Consider the following 15,619-nt stretch of genomic DNA (forward strand, 5'->3'; position numbering starts at 1 on the left):
GTGTCTGTTTATCAAAAGTTACATAGTCTTACTTTAATTCACACAATAACATAATTACTTACATTGAATACAACCAATACTATTTCACACCATTTTCTGAGGACAGGGACCATTTGTTTGCACCAAATAAAAAATACAAAATGCAGATTAAGGGGTAGCATTGAGGTCAGTCAGAGGAGAAATTTGAATTATCAATTCAAAATAATGTATTATAAAGATCAAATTAAAGACATCGCTATGCATGACATTTCGACTCTCCAGCACTCCACGTTCACGATAACATTTCCATGTTTTTTAGGAGTTGGTGGCTCATGTTCTACCTGAAGTGCGTGTGACCTCTGTGCTATGACTCACTGCTTATACCTGCAAAAGGGACATGCTGTATAAAGAGGTGTATGTTTATATTTTTAAAGCATGCTCATTTCTTGTTATTGAAAGAGAGAGGGAGAGAGATTCATTAATTTCCTAAGATTATTGGGCCTAATGAGTCAGCTGAGGCATTTAGGGGATAACTTCCTCTATAGTTGTTGGTATATTTTACACTTTTGTGTGTAACGAGATGGGAGTTGGTGCATGTGCGTCTGCGCGGGTCCGTGGCGGTGAGTTCTGTGCGTTATTTCAGTGTTCAGTGAGCATACAACAGGAGTCATGTTACTTCACTGTAGACGGGAGCGTGCAGGCTGCACACGTGTCGATGTGTCTTCACGCTTTACACACAGCAATTCTCATTTTTCACCCCCTTGACCTCTTGAGGTTTTCATTAAAATGACATATCCACTGATGACATCCACATTACTGCTTTCATAGTTAAGTTCGGAGGTTGTTGTCTGTTGTTTCCTTTTGAATATGCAGCCGGTCATGTAGAATTAATGCAAGCTGTAGATTGCTATTTTTAGCATGTTTCAAATCTAAACACACATTAAAAGGTATTTGGAGCTGCTGGTCAGTCTTTGTACCGTAATTCTGTAAAATACATGTTATTATGTCTCTTTGACAACAGACTTTATATAAATTGCCCTATGAGTTGATTTTATTATAAGTGATATAAATTCATGCAGTAATTTGAAAGACTTGTTGTTGACTGTGTGTTAGAACATTGAATGCATTTTGAGGTGAAATGTAACTTAAATGTGTACATTTAATTCAAAACACATTGGACTTCTTAATGATATTTGAATTATACTTTTAAATGAATGTGCCCCTGGGGCAGTTAAGAGTGCCACAAGTTATTTATTTAGAAAATAGCAATCTGAGAGGTATCCCAACTACAAGAGATATGATTTACTACCTCCTGACAGATAGTTTTAAAAGTATGTGTTTGATCAGCTAGCTGTCCAAAGGTGAAAGATAAAACACATCATTTCAGATGATTCATTAAAGCACATTTACAAATACTTTCTAAACTGTGTAAAGACTAACATAAATAAGACCTATAGATTATAAATTGTAAGCTCCACTAAACCAGCTATTCTAATGTTGTCATAGACATAAAAGCCAGACCTTTATCTGTGAATAATAATGTACTTAATGCACTTGGATTGACACTCTTTTGTTAGCAACACTGACAGCAGTGAATGGCTGTAGACATCGATGATAGCAGGAGAACTATGAAATCGTTAATTGTAAAATGAAGCATTGTTTTTTTTGTTTCTGGTGAATTTTGCCAAAAGATGCACTGTAACATAGATCAAAAGTAATTTATTGAAAACATTCTTCCGGATGTCCCTCCACAAGCCTGCTGACTTTGAGGTTAAACGTATGAAACTGACTGTGTCAAGGCTATCTTTTGTATGACGAAATGAGGGTTAACGGAAGGTGAGATGGACTGAGATAAGTGTCTTTATGAATGTTCAAAGAAAAAGGGCACATATTTGAATGAAATACTTTAATGCCATATATATATATATGCCTGACGTCAACTGTGACGGCCCCAGAAAAGACAAGAGGTCAGGATGACAGCGGAGAGACAACCTGAAAGACGGAGAAGTGAGTGCTGTGTTTGCACTTATGAGCTTGAACGTAATGAATATGATGAATGAATGTAATGTAGACTGACAAGCCTTCATGTGTTTGCAATAAATTCAAAATCAAGCTACCGAACATGTTTCTGTCTGTGAATTAATTTAAACCTAGTTGTGTGTGAATGAACAACATGTTGCTTGTCGTGTCCCCGAAAACCCACATGAGCTCTTTCTTAGAGAGAGACATTAAAAAGTAGACATGTGTTCAAAACACTTTTGTTGTTTGTGTTGTAGCCCTCAAAGATCCCTTTTATGCCATGTTGTGACCTAAATAAAGTTTTTTTTACAACCTGGCAACCCAAAAGTTGTTGTTTTTAATGGTATAATATATTTTTGATGTATTAATAAAGTATTTATTAATCATACAAACAGCCATTAGTTGTAAACCCTTTATAAATGGTAAATGTATTAGAAAGTGGTACCAAAACAGTATATGGATTGAATTAAACACAAGAACAGGCATATAATAGAAAACAGCATGATCTTGTCAGGCTGCTTCAAACATGTTTGTACACTTTGACTCTTTTCGTTTTTGATTCTGTGGGATTATGTGTTGGTCGTCTTTACTTTTTATATCCTTCCATCTCCCTGACCTGATAAAGTTTCACCGTTAACAACATACAACATAAAAAATAAATGACAAGGGTCAAAGGGAATCGAACAGATTTATGCCAACAGAAAAAAAATACCCTTTTGGCATCTGCCAGCCTGCAAGGTTAGCTTTCTGGTGACACTGAAACATCACCCGGACCAAGGCTTAAGTTTAACCTGACAGTTTGCTGCTGTGTTTACTCCGTTGCCGTGGATGCAGCGAGACTGGCAGACACTGGTTTACCCCCAGCTGCTCTTGGTGGTTTCTAAAGAATCTACATTAAGGCCCAGTTGTTGTATTTGGATGCCAGGGGGGGCTCTGATGTCACAGCTGTGACACAAGAAAAGTCAAGATTTATTGCCTCACCTGGATCAACAAGTGTGTGTTACACTAAGGGCACTAAGGTACATGTTGTCTCCTTGGACACAACGATCCATACAAATGAGGGCTATTAGTTTACTTAAAAGGGTGCAGCTAACAAATATACAGGCTTTGGAAAACCGTACCTTAAAAAATCATCTGTGATCTATACAGCTGCAAAATAGGAGCTTGCCATCTTGAAAGGATCTGATTGCCTGAAATCATCAGGAGGCAAGAATTTGTGATCCCTGATCCCGGTTTTCTGAGAGGCTACAGCTACTAATGCATAAAGGAATATGCACTTCTGAAGTATAAAAACTGATGCTTTAAGGTAGCTGCTTGGTTTCACCTAATGTTGAGGCGCCATGTTGTGGTGTTACACTCACTTACATAAAATAATACAACAGACTAATAATTAACACAGTAGGAAGGATCCCAGAATACCACTTGGATATTGAGCAATTGTTTCTACAAATTGTTTTTGCTGAATCTAAATCCATAAGCCAAGTCAAAAGGCAAAGTGTTCCCACTGAATATTTATTGTCAGCCAATTACAAATCTAAGAAACTGATCCCTAAATATGGAAAAACAAGTTAAGAGTAGCTGAAAAGTCCTTAAAAAGTACCTGAATGTTGACAAGCAGAGCAATTACAATTACGTAAAAAAACAAAAAAAAAACAAAGTGTAGATGGATTCACTTTTGTGGATTCGATTTTTGCCTCCAATCTTGCAAACTTAAAGTTAAGGCCATGCACACACATCGTCTCTGTAAGAAAAATTAAAAACCACCAACATGATTATTAAAAATTATCAATTGATATTACTCTGCTAAATAAGTTATTTCAAGTGTGTGAGCAGTGAGTGACATAAAACAATAAATTACTCCTCCTCAGTAAACACATTTCATTAAAAAACAAAGGAATGTTGACGGAAAGGAGCGTTTCTATTCATGGGGGGAGAGTTAATCCACTGTCTGTCTGACTGTGTGATATTTACATGTACATGTTTATTGTAACTGTGGAAGGATAATTAAAGTGGTAGTACTCGTGCCGAGTATTATCCATCAAATAAAACATACATCCTGTGTGTGTGCCCATCATAAATACATTTACGAGGAAATCCATAAAAAGACAGATTTCAAACAAAATGTCAAATTAAAAAAAGACTTAAATACTCACAGGAATGTAAACATTGCAAAAAACATTCACCCCTTCTCTCTCTTTTGCGTACTTTTTACGCATGAGGCTGAGGTGTGATAGCTGTGATACCTGAATGCTATGAACCCTCTTTGAGTGGCCATATTTGCTCCTGAATAGTTCATGGCGTCTCTTCTACCAGCTGGAGTCAAAAACCTTCTTGCACATATTTGAGTTCTCCTGGTGAAGAGGGAATTCAGAGCCAGGGATGAGCTGCTTCTTGCTCTTATGAGACGTAATGCTCTTCCCTGATGACACCCTCTCATATTTGGTCAGGTATTCGCTGAAAACAGAACATCAAGAATAGATTATTAGTGTTTTTGTGTGTATAAAAAAAGACTATTAACTTTTTTTTTGGTAGAGAAAGGGTCACAAAGTACCTGACGGGGAAGGTCGTTTTGTCCATCTGCATGCACACCAGGAAGGGATATTCGGAAAACTGGACAGTGGTGATGAAGTCCAGCGATGCCTCTGTTTCAAAACTGACTTCCACACCCGCTCTCATGAAGTCCATGTCCACTGTAACGTTGCCAGTGACCACTAACGCTCCCCTGAAACCACAAAACCAGGTGAAAATGTGTCCAACACACAAAGAACAGTTTGTGTTAGAGCAAACTCTTGTTACTCACACCTCACCAATTAACAAAAGTGTATTTGAGTTTAAATACTATGTAACGACTTCCTATTATGTTTCCAACGGTCTGTATGTAAGGAGAGGATGTAGCCATCGTGACGTCACCCATCGGTTTGTGGACTACAGTTTTGAAGCCTCAAGTTCAGCATTTTGGTCGTCGCCATTTTCGATTTTGGCGTCCAGCTGGTGCTGTTTGCTTCCATAATGTGAGGTGAACTTTACAGCTATGTGATGATGTAATCTTAGTAGCTAATTGTACTGGTAGGGTGGTAGTGATGGTAGCAAGGCCAAGGTAGCGACGCCGTGGTAGCGAACTGTCAATCACAAGGTAGTCACAATCTATTTGTCTATTTTACTCTTAGTGGGACCATAATTGAGATTATGGAGATTGTGATTGATTGAGACCATTAAACTCATGTTTACAATGTTTACTGAGATAATAAATCAAGCCAGAAGTAGGGTCATTTTCTCTATTTGCAACTAGGGCAGTCGCCCCCTGATGGCCAGCAAAGAGAATGCAAGTTTAAGGCATTTTAACTTTACGTTGCAGAACCGGAGGTAGCCGCCCGGTTTCAAAGCGAAGTGTGTGCCAACCAGTTGAACATCCATCTCTGTAACGTTGCCAGTGGAGACATGCCTTGGCAAAGATGCCAGTGTGGTTTGTTCTGCTTCTATAGATAGCCGACCAGTCTATTATCAGAGTGGAAGAGGTACAACTATGCTGATCCATTCACCTGCCTCTGCCCTTCCCCTGTACACACGGGTCAAATCATCCTGAAGTTCAAATCCAAGACGTGACCCTTAATAAAATCCCCAAGCAGGAATATAAAAGCTCTTTCAAGTTTGGGTACTTGAGTTTGTTTTTTTAATATACGTAGTTGGTATTTGAAAAAAGTACAGAGGTGTATCTGCAGTCTGTCTACTCTGGGAAAATAAAAAACATTTGAACGTTAAAAATCAGTGGCATTGCTCTTTAAATGCCGTTTCATCACCAGATTCCGCTAAGCTAACCACCACCATCATGATGATGTGCGTCGCTCCGTTTTAAAATAGAGAGCCAGACAGAACTGACGTCATATCCATACAAACCTAGAAACGAGACAGACACGGAGCACAATAATGGAGCGTGTCCAACATGCCGCTGGAACAAATGAATCAGACAACACTTATAGACCATCTAAAGTTCACATGAATCCAACATCAACAGGAATCTATTTACAGCGTGGTGACATGGCTCCAACCTCTAAAACGACTTTCCTTTCAGTCACAAAGGCTGTTTCTAAGAAATGTCCGTCTATCACAAAGGCCTTTGACCTGCAAGTGTATGACATCATACTGTAGATACAGTACTCACCCAGTGACCAATAAACAGGTTACACAACATATGTTAAAGCTTTTGCTGATGCCCCAGTTCGGCTACAGGACAAAAAACACCTGCAACCAATGTTTTATTCTTTTTTTCCTTCTGGACTATACCTGTTGTTGACGCTGGTCTTGGACTCCCTGTACCACAGACTGATCTCCATGCCTCCAGAGATGTCAATGGCTAACCCTCCTTGGAACTCGGCACTCGCCTTCAGACCAGACTGAAGCTGGATCACCTGGAAAGAAAAAACTAAATTAGAGGACTCGGTTGTGTCTGGCTCGAGGCGTTAGAAATGCCACATCCTTATATCAGTTGCTCCCTTTTAGACACCTGACCAAGTAAACAAGGCCTAATACCTACATGACAAAATAGGTTGTGCCTTCCAAACTGATCCATATAAGCTGTCTTGCTAATTAATGTACTGAGAGTAAAAAGACGGCAGTGTCAGAGTGAATGTCCAATCATCCACATGTTCTCTTTTTGTGCCGATATAATGCAGCAACATCACACTACTTCTGTTTTACAGCTGAACCTAAAAGTAGTTTCAAGCCTTTTTAAAATTTGATCAAATTGATCATTTTTCTTGAAATGATCTCGACCAGGTTGAACTACAACCAGCAAATCAGACTGATTTGAGGTGCATCACCAGGCATCAAACAGCTGTTAACCTGTCACTACCATGCGTCATTCATTGCTACTGGTTGTCACCCTCATTCAGAACCACACTGAATGTAAACACTACACACTAGGATGACATTTGATTACTATATTGAGATCTAGAGTAAATGACGCATTGATGTGATAGCTGTGGCTGCTCACCTCAGAATGATCCGTCAGCAGGATGAGACCCTTCACTACGTTCATGGGCTCTCCGGTCATGGAGAACATTTTGGACATGAGGTCACTGTAACCCTTAAAGAAGGTGACGGGCCGCAGCTGGACGTCGAACAGCAGAGCGGACATCCCCGCGAATGACTCCAGGTCCCCCTCTCCCTCGTCGGGTGTGGCAGCGATTAGTGACTCCAGACCCTGGGCCTCAATTGCCACCTTGAAAACAGGAAGAATGTCCAAATTAGTCTAAATTAGCAGAGAAAGGTTGCTCTGTGTACCCATCTGTGGTTCAAAACGTGTCAGGTGCTCTTGAAAGACGGAGAAAAAAAAAATCAGGATGAGCAGGAAGGAAATCCTTAAATGCCCCGACAATGACCCACAGTGGTCAAAACTATCTAGCCACTATTATAAAGGCTTTTTAAAATGTCCTTCCTCGTTGGACTTAGATTTTGGAGTGCCTTGATTGCCTTCCTGTTTGTCTAAATTAGCAATTCGGTTATGATCTGTTCTGATATTTCATATATACTATAGGAACATTAAACATATATTTAATCAGGAAAGTAAAGGCAAGTTAATTTCAGTTTCAATACTTGGTTTCCTTACCTGTAGTCCATGTAGCATATTTCCTTTACTAGCACCATAAATATTCATGTTGCTTCTCCTCAGGATCCCAGAGCCTGAATATAGGATGTCCAAACTGTATGTGGAGGTCACATCAGCAGATTCTGAAGGAAGAGGATTTTAAGGTGCTCAGTCAGTGTGCACATACCTGTTATTTATCGTTTTGCTAAAAAGCAAATAATAGACAGACTCAAAATTATACGATTTAAGGAGCCAAATATAGTGCAAATGTGCCATGACCCTAAAGGTCAACCTTGTGCTCTCTGTTAAATTGTATTAACATTTTTCTTCATGTCATCTGATCTGTAATTCTAAATCTTCTAACAATATATCGAGTCTTTGTTTTTGGGCTTAAAGATGAGAATTGATTACTTACGTGCCATGAATCCCGAGTATGCAGACGACGACCCGACTTTCGCAAAACGGTCGTAGTTATGAGAAACCATGTCCTTCATAGCTTGTTGTAATACTTTGCTGAAAATTTAGAAAAATATCAATTGTACCATAAATGGCTGCAAAGTATATTGGTAGAATCATGCTATTTATGTTGTTTCACAAAATTCTTGTTTGTTCGTGCATTGGATGTCCCATAACACACCTGGCTGGCAGCTGGAAGCGGAGGATGTCCTGGATCTTGGACAGCATGTACTTGTTCATCTCGTGAGGCAGGTTTCCAATAGACAAAAGCAAATTCTTCACCTCCATGTATGAAGGGTTGCTACTGAGGATGACATCGGCGGCGGCAGCTCTCACATTTTTCTCGTAGATCCTTCGATTCTGGTGGTAAACTCTGTTGACTGTCCTCTTCACCTACAAATGGAATAAACGTTTGGTTTCAGTTCCTGTTATATGCTACTTAGCCCTCAACAGTTCAAACAAAGAGTTGCATCCACCCGGGCTTACCTCGTCGGTCATGAGTTTGACGTCGTATCTCTGCAGGGAGGTCATGGCGATGGTGCTGTAAGCTCCCACCTCTGACTCTGCATATTTGCTAAAGATGGGTATGGCTTCAGGAAGTAAAGAGTTCTTCAGAGCCAGAAGGTACATCTGGACCTCGGACTCTACCTGCGTGCTGCCAGGACCGTCTAAAATCAGCTTCTTCACCTGCACCACAGTCTGAGAGGTACATATGCCACAGAAGATCCTCAGTTAGTGGATGTATTTGAATTAGGCTACCAGAGCTTTACACAAAGTTCAACATGTTTTATGTTATTATTTATTATCTTCTTGGAAGCTCACCGATAAGTCGCACCCTCCTTTCTGACACAGTCTGTGGACTAGGGCTCCCATAATGATCACCACTGACTCTTTAATGTCTGAGCTGCCGATCTTTCCCTTTGAAATATCCTGAAAAGAAAACAAATTTCATTCAAATTCACCGTAGTATAGTATGACTTGGATTTGAAGACTCATGTTTGTTTCCATTCAACGCAGCACCCCGAGGTAAAAAAAAAAAACTGACATTCAGAGAAGGTGAAGCACACATTTTTCTCTTTACTGATATGTACTAGATGATAAAAGGTCTAATTCTTCCCTTTCATAAGCAAGAAAAGGTGCCAATTCTGTGACTAGCAATATGGCTCACCAGCAGAACCCGAAGCATTCTCTCGTTGGGATGTGACGCAAAGCCACATGCGTAGAGAAACCGTTCCTGCAGAACCAGACCTTTGGCATCGGTGAAGTTCAGGAATTCTAGCATGGCATCCAGAGACGCGACAGTCTGCGAGGAGGTCACGGCATCTACCACCTGAGGTCTGAGCGGGAAAAAAGGGAATCATAACAATGGCAAGTTAATAAAGTTAGGCCGAATCAAAGAAACAGCAAAGTGATGGAGTCAGTCAAGTAAGTTAAGATGTAGGAGAGAAAGGGGAGCCTGTTTACTGAGTTGCCTTGCTGGCGCTCTTCAGCACTTTGAGGATTTCGTCCTTGGACGCCTTCCTAATGCTCTGAATGAGGGCCAGGAAGCTGCGAGGAGCTGTGGCTTTGGACAGGTTCGCTGGCTCCAGCTGCTTCTGTTGAGTCTGCCAGTGTTCAAAAAGCTAAGAGGGAGGACACAGGGGAGAGGGCATTAGAATGATTACAGTACAAACATATACAGTATCTATTTACCAATACGGTGTTATTCAGGAGTCTTCATACTCTGAAAGTCTGCAGCACCTATGTTAGGTGTACTTCAATAAATGTGTTTGGATGCAACAGCGGTGTGTGGGGATCTTTATGTGTCTTTGTAAGAAACAGAGGATGTGCAAATGTTTTCCTAAAACGCCTCCATTTAATAATGACGAATACCAGTTCATGAGTACAACTAGCTACAGCCAGAATATAGTATACTAAAACTCCAAATTAAATGGCACACATGAACAGGAGGCTTTGTTACAGCTACAGTTGTCATTGGTCTCAACATTGCTAATCCTGATATCTGGGTATGCAGTGATATCGCAAAAAAAAAGTCAGTCAGATTATCGTAACCGTTTTAAACAGCGCCTAGGTTAGCAAAGCGTATTTTGATGCCATGCTGAGGCTCTGTGAGGTAGCAGAAGTAAATGCTAACACTAGTGTGACAACATTCTCACAATGAGAGTGCTAACATGCTAATGTGTAACAGGTATAAAGAGTAATATTCACCATGCTAGTTTAGCATTTAGAATGCTAACATTCGCTAATTAGCACTAAAAGTACAGCTGATTGAAATGCCATCAGTTCTGCAGGTATTTGGTTGTAAACCAGAGTACAAGGCAAATTTAATTCAACCAAAGCGGGACATGAATGTATGCACCAAATTTCAAGGAAATCCATCCAGTATTTGTCAAGACATTTCTCTCAAAACCACAAATTTCTCCCTCATGGTGGTGCTAGAGGAAGGCTCGGAGGATCACTCAATAGAATGCAACATCTGGAGACCATGAATGCTTGTACAAAATGGCAATATATTGGATACTTATATTTGGGTCTCAATCAGAGTGGTGCACCGACATTGCGATCCATAAAGCATGGATAAAATGTGTTTGGTTGTGTGAAAATGAACAGCTACTCACTGATGGACAGCCCTTGCACTGGGCTTTGACCTTCTCTGCAATGATGCCAACAGCTGCCAGTTTGGAATCGATCGACTCGACAACACCAGCCACATTTTTCCCAGCAGCCTCAAAAGGTCCAGCCTCTGTCCCAACAAACGTGAGGGTTTGCCTGAGAAGCAAGAAGGTTAACGTCTTAAATGTGCCCGTATTAGGAATGGCAGCTCACGTTGATAGTTTAAGGCATTTACCTGGACACGACCTTAGCTGCGGCAGTTCTGCGGGCATTAACACCCAGCGAGTGTGTTTCTTCAGCCACAGCCGAGTGGATGAAACCGTCTTCAAGTGTGAACGTTGTAACCGAACTGGACTTCCTGCTCACACCCAACACCTGAAAGGGGGAAGTATCAAGGCGTAATTTAGTAGCGTCCCGGCAACGTTTTTCTATTTTATCAAGGTGAGCCGATCTGGATGCCGACATACCTGACTGTGTGTGGTGAATCCGGTCTCCGCGGTCTTACACGTCTCCAGGATCTTGGTTCTCGTCACTTGACCTTTTACTGCCTTGTACTCGACTGTGCACCTTCCAGACACGTCATTCTGTTCCCACACATTATGTTCACATTAGCTACATGTGATGAGATATGAAGCACATTGACACATGTGATGGGAGTGTCATGATGCCACTTACCTCTATAACCTTCCCAGTGTTGAGCTGTACTTGCAGTAAGCTGGCCAGTCCTCTTTTTAGGTTCTTGATTGTTGCAGGTTCGGCCCAGTAAGAATAAAATGCTTTTGTCTGGAAAGAAAGGCAACACATTAAACAATTTTGTGTTTTTGAATGTTGGATACAAAGCCCTTTTGTCCAGCAGATAAAAACCCACAGTGCTATACGTGCTGTAACACAAAAGCTGCCAGGGTGTCAGTTGTCCTTCACACATTTGCGCACAGAAATGCATGGTCATGACATCAGTGACTATTTACATAACATGCAGAAATAAGATATTCTTTGAAGTGCAGATCAAAAACAAACCCCGAATGCTTTGGTATTAGCACTTTAAATGTTTAAGAAGGGTCTACCTCAACCTCTAATTTTATTCCCAATACACAGTACACTGACACTGACCAGCATGGATGATGAGTCACTCCAAGTTGCTGATATCATATTGAAATAATGGAACCAAAGCTCAGTTAATCTTGGGAAATATCATATGACATCACACAGTTCAAGTCTTCCAATGAGGCTTCAGCCTGGCTCAATACCGTAGTCTGTGTGTGTGAGTGGAGAAAGCAGCCCATTACATCATCCTACAGTTTCCCCTATACAGTATGTAATTTATTTGTGGCGCTCAGCCCCGCTATCAGCTCGGACCACCATAAATAGATTGTCCACGGCTACTCTGTGTATCTTTTCCTGCCATCAGCGTAAACACCATAATAACACTGATCTATCCTGTTTCAACCAACCTTTACTCCACACTGATCTAGTATTACACCTTAAAACGTTTTGTTTGTCTTTATCTTTCAGCTGGTGTTATGGATATAACCCCCCTTGTACCGTTGTCATGAAGGGGGGAATTAGCTATAGAGCCAAACAATATCGGGGTTTTTTTTTCGTACCAGGCTGTAAAAAAGGTTTATGTCTGCCTCAAGTGGCCATTTGAAGAACTGCAGTTTTTGGCACTCCCAAGCTGTCTCCAAATATCAGCACTGGAGGTTGCCACCTGAGTGCCACCCGAGCGTATACTCTAGGGTAAAAAAAAGTTTTCTGTGTCCAGTATTAAACGTTTCTAACCCTGAGCCTTGAAATGTGATGTCTCGCTCGTATTCCTTTGGTGGCAATTATGCATTCTTAGATAGCATATTAGTGATAATGACCTGATAACAGTAAATGAGTTTGGCTCAAACTCAAACGTCTTAGAGCCAGACGACAGCACGAACCTTATCCAGCGACCTGGAGCCACTCTTCAAGTGAGCGTTGTTCATTCACCCATTCACCCTCTGAAACTGCTGACCTTTGCACGCAAACACATCTGCCTGCTGTTTTTCCTGCCAGCGTCATCACTCCGGTACAAAGAAAGTAAGCTCACTAATTCCCTGAAGACATCAACGGTGGAGTGCTTTGATAACACAACAAATAATGTAATATTCAGGAAGTGCTGCTGTTCTTCTTTACCTGGAGTGATTATACACTATGTTAATGTTTGCCAAAAGTATTCACTCTTTATGGCAAAATGTGTTTTATTTAAATAGTTTGTCAAAATAAAGATTATAAATGTAAATAAGGCTAGATAATACCAGCAATACATTTCTTCATACATATACTGTTTCATAACAAAGAATTTTGCAATGTTAACCTCTTACCTTTCCATTTCTCAGATGCAACAAGAAAGGTTTAGTCAGAGCTGCTAGATTGGTCTTCCCCAAAACGCTTTCCACTGTGGATCCATGCAGGACGTTCTTCTTCTCTGATCGGCGGGACGCAGTGTCGAGCCTCACATTTGAGATCTAAGAACAAGAGATTCATTGATGAAGCCTGCACTCTGTCTCTTGGCAATCAAATGTTGTGCATTGTCAACACACCAGCATCTACTCTGAAGAAAAGGAAGCATGCAGACTTTTGCAAGTCGTATCAGAAGTGCATTTGTTGTCAGAAATACTATATGGATTGTTCTAACTCTCAAAATCATGTCCCGTCTCAACATCGGGCCGACGTACCGCCAGTTGAATCAGTTGGTCGTCTTTGCTGCTGGGGTCTCTCCACACCAGGTTGACGTCCACATCGCTTGAGATCCTGTAGCCAGCACTGCCCTCTTTTGACCCCCTGGTCTGGTCCACCAGCACCTCAGTGCTGTAGCTGAATTTGTACAGCTGGTTGTTGTTCAGCCGGGGTCCTGCAGCACCACCTGAAGAAACACAGAAAACACAGCTGGTGAGCAAAGACGAGTGGAGAAAGAAGAAAGTGATCTGAAATACGATTATTGTCCATTTGTAGTGTGATGTTAGCATACTGTAGACATAAAGGAACTCTCCACTGGACTTTGCAAGGCACACTTTTAACTGCCATCAATGATAATGTAGTTTGTAAAGTAAAAGTGTTCACTGATGACTGAAGTCAAACCCAAATACTGAAAAATGTCGTCGTATATATCTTTAATTCAGGCCATTTTAAATAATAACGCTTGAAACACTTTAACAGGTTAACAACCTCCGAAGTGTTTTTCATTTTCCAAATACTCTTCAGGTATATTTCAAAGAAGCTCCTCCAACGGACAAACTGCTATCTGTGAATGGCATTGACGTGATTTAATCAGAGGTCATTTAACAAGGTGTGTTCAACCTCACTAAATGACGAAGCGTTCCGTTATATGTGACTTTAGCCCACGAGGGAAGGCAGACTGACGTGTCAGTACTTGATTTCATCACCGGTCACCGAGGAACATGGAGCTGAAATTCAACAATTCAACAAAAATCCTGGGTCTTTTGTCAACAGCTGCCTGAGATTCTTAGAGAACAAGTGTTTTTTGTTGTTGTTGTTTTGTTTGATCAGTGATGTCATTGACAATGACAATGAATAGGAGACTGACATTGTGGTCTCACCCTGCATGCTGTCAGTATTCATTCATTTGGGGATTTTATCAAATAAAGCTTAGAAACAAATCCTGTTGACACAATTCTACTAATTGAGAAGTTGAAACCCAAATAAATGCATTCAACCAGGTAACGTTTGGCCCCAAACATCACACTAACACAAACTACTCACACTAACCCAACAATCCACTCACCTTTGGCTGCAGAGGAGACGGTGGAGGCTGCACAAAGCAAGAACACAACTAGAGTTAACATCGCGTGTCCTCTCTCTCTGTAGCCAGAAGAACCAAAAATCCGAGAGTCGGTGGCTGAACAGGCGCTCAAGGGCCAAAACAGAAAAAAGAAAGGCAAAGCCAGTCCGAGCTTCTCCTATTATGTTTTATCGGAGGGGAGGGCAGACTCCAAACTCCACGCTCAAGTACTAAGTACAAGATAACCAGCAAATGATTAACCTGGTTAGCGCGGATTTGACGGGAACTTCTGCCAATTGATGGGATGCAGAGGGAGTCCCCTTTTTAATCCGGCAGGCCTGCCCCATGTGACCCATTCATCAACACAGAATGGGATTATCTGATTGATTGAGTTGATCAAGGGACAACTCGTCGTGACGTTTCTTAGTCGCCTGCATGCTTTTCAACAACGTCACTTTTGATTGAATACAATCAGCGCAAAAGATGTGAATTGGCAGAAAAGAGCGTTTGTATAATTACCAAGAAGCGGCGGCAGAGAAACGTCCTCATGTTAGTCAGCTGATGAACAGTCGGGACTTTGTCGCTGCGTCCTGCTGGTTGGAGGAAATGGGCAGCCTGACGGAGAAACCAGCCCTCCTCTGGCTCATATTACAGCATCTCAGTGGACCCAACATTTAAGCAGAAGGTCGGCCTGTGTGAAATACGTTCAGATCATCAGTTTACAATACTGATTTCTCCAATGGAGGCTGTCCAGACTCAAAATGAATACATTCATGTGACAGATCAGTATAAAAGCTGCAAATAAAACAAGTTAGTGACAGCATTCATCAACTTGAATTTGAAACAATAGGTCACTTCACACTTATTCTCGTGTTTTGATATAAATTACGTATAAATACTCCATCACAAATACATTTCCTTCATTCATCACCTTACTTAAGTAAAAGGGGAGAATTGTATTATTAGTCAAAATAAATACAAAAATAAAATTTTAGATTAAAATGTAGCTGTTGGATAACTGAGTAAGGAGTACAATAATATATTGTGTAATAGAGTAAAATGGCATAACATGTAAGTAGCCTACTCAGTAAAAACACAAGTAAATACTTAGTAAATACTTTTGACTTTCCATCTCTGAACTCTGGAAACATGAGTTTGACTGAGCAGCCAGTGGGTGTCAGTGTTTGTCTGCTGATGTTGGT

At 40.9% G+C, this 15,619-nt stretch overlaps 1 protein-coding gene across 1 annotated transcript; it reads right to left on the reverse strand.

The window, feature by feature from the left end:
- Positions 1-2,649: 2,649 nt before the first annotated feature.
- On the reverse strand, positions 2,650-14,568 carry mttp (microsomal triglyceride transfer protein). Its single transcript, XM_084004214.1, has 18 exons — positions 14,421-14,568; positions 13,354-13,541; positions 13,000-13,143; positions 11,327-11,434; positions 11,119-11,235; positions 10,887-11,026; positions 10,657-10,807; positions 9,503-9,660; positions 9,207-9,375; positions 8,861-8,968; positions 8,525-8,737; positions 8,220-8,431; positions 7,998-8,095; positions 7,604-7,725; positions 6,989-7,216; positions 6,280-6,404; positions 4,550-4,720; positions 2,650-4,452 (listed from the first exon to the last, which is right to left on the reverse strand). The coding sequence occupies exons 1-18, from the start codon at positions 14,479-14,481 to the stop codon at positions 4,305-4,307; spliced, it is 2,661 nt and encodes an 886-aa protein (XP_083860340.1). The 5' UTR covers positions 14,482-14,568; the 3' UTR covers positions 2,650-4,304.
- Between the last annotated feature and the right edge of the window lie 1,051 nt (positions 14,569-15,619).

Source organism: Eutrigla gurnardus (assembly GCF_963514095.1).
Source record: "Eutrigla gurnardus genome assembly, chromosome: 3".
Classification (NCBI taxonomy): Eukaryota; Metazoa; Chordata; class Actinopteri; order Perciformes; family Triglidae; genus Eutrigla; species Eutrigla gurnardus.

Excerpts from the sequence above, each read along its gene's own strand:
- mttp (XM_084004214.1), bottom strand. The coding sequence starts at position 14,481 with ATGTTAACTCTAGTTGTGTTCTTGCTTTGTGCAGCCTCCACCGTCTCC. Across the intron at positions 9,376-9,502 it reads AGCGCCAGCAAGGCAACTCA|ACCTCAGGTGGTAGATGCCG; the intron begins GTAAACAGGCTC and ends TTTCCCGCTCAG. Across the intron at positions 7,217-7,603 it reads ATATGCTACATGGACTACAG|GTGGCAATTGAGGCCCAGGG; the intron begins GTAAGGAAACCA and ends CCTGTTTTCAAG.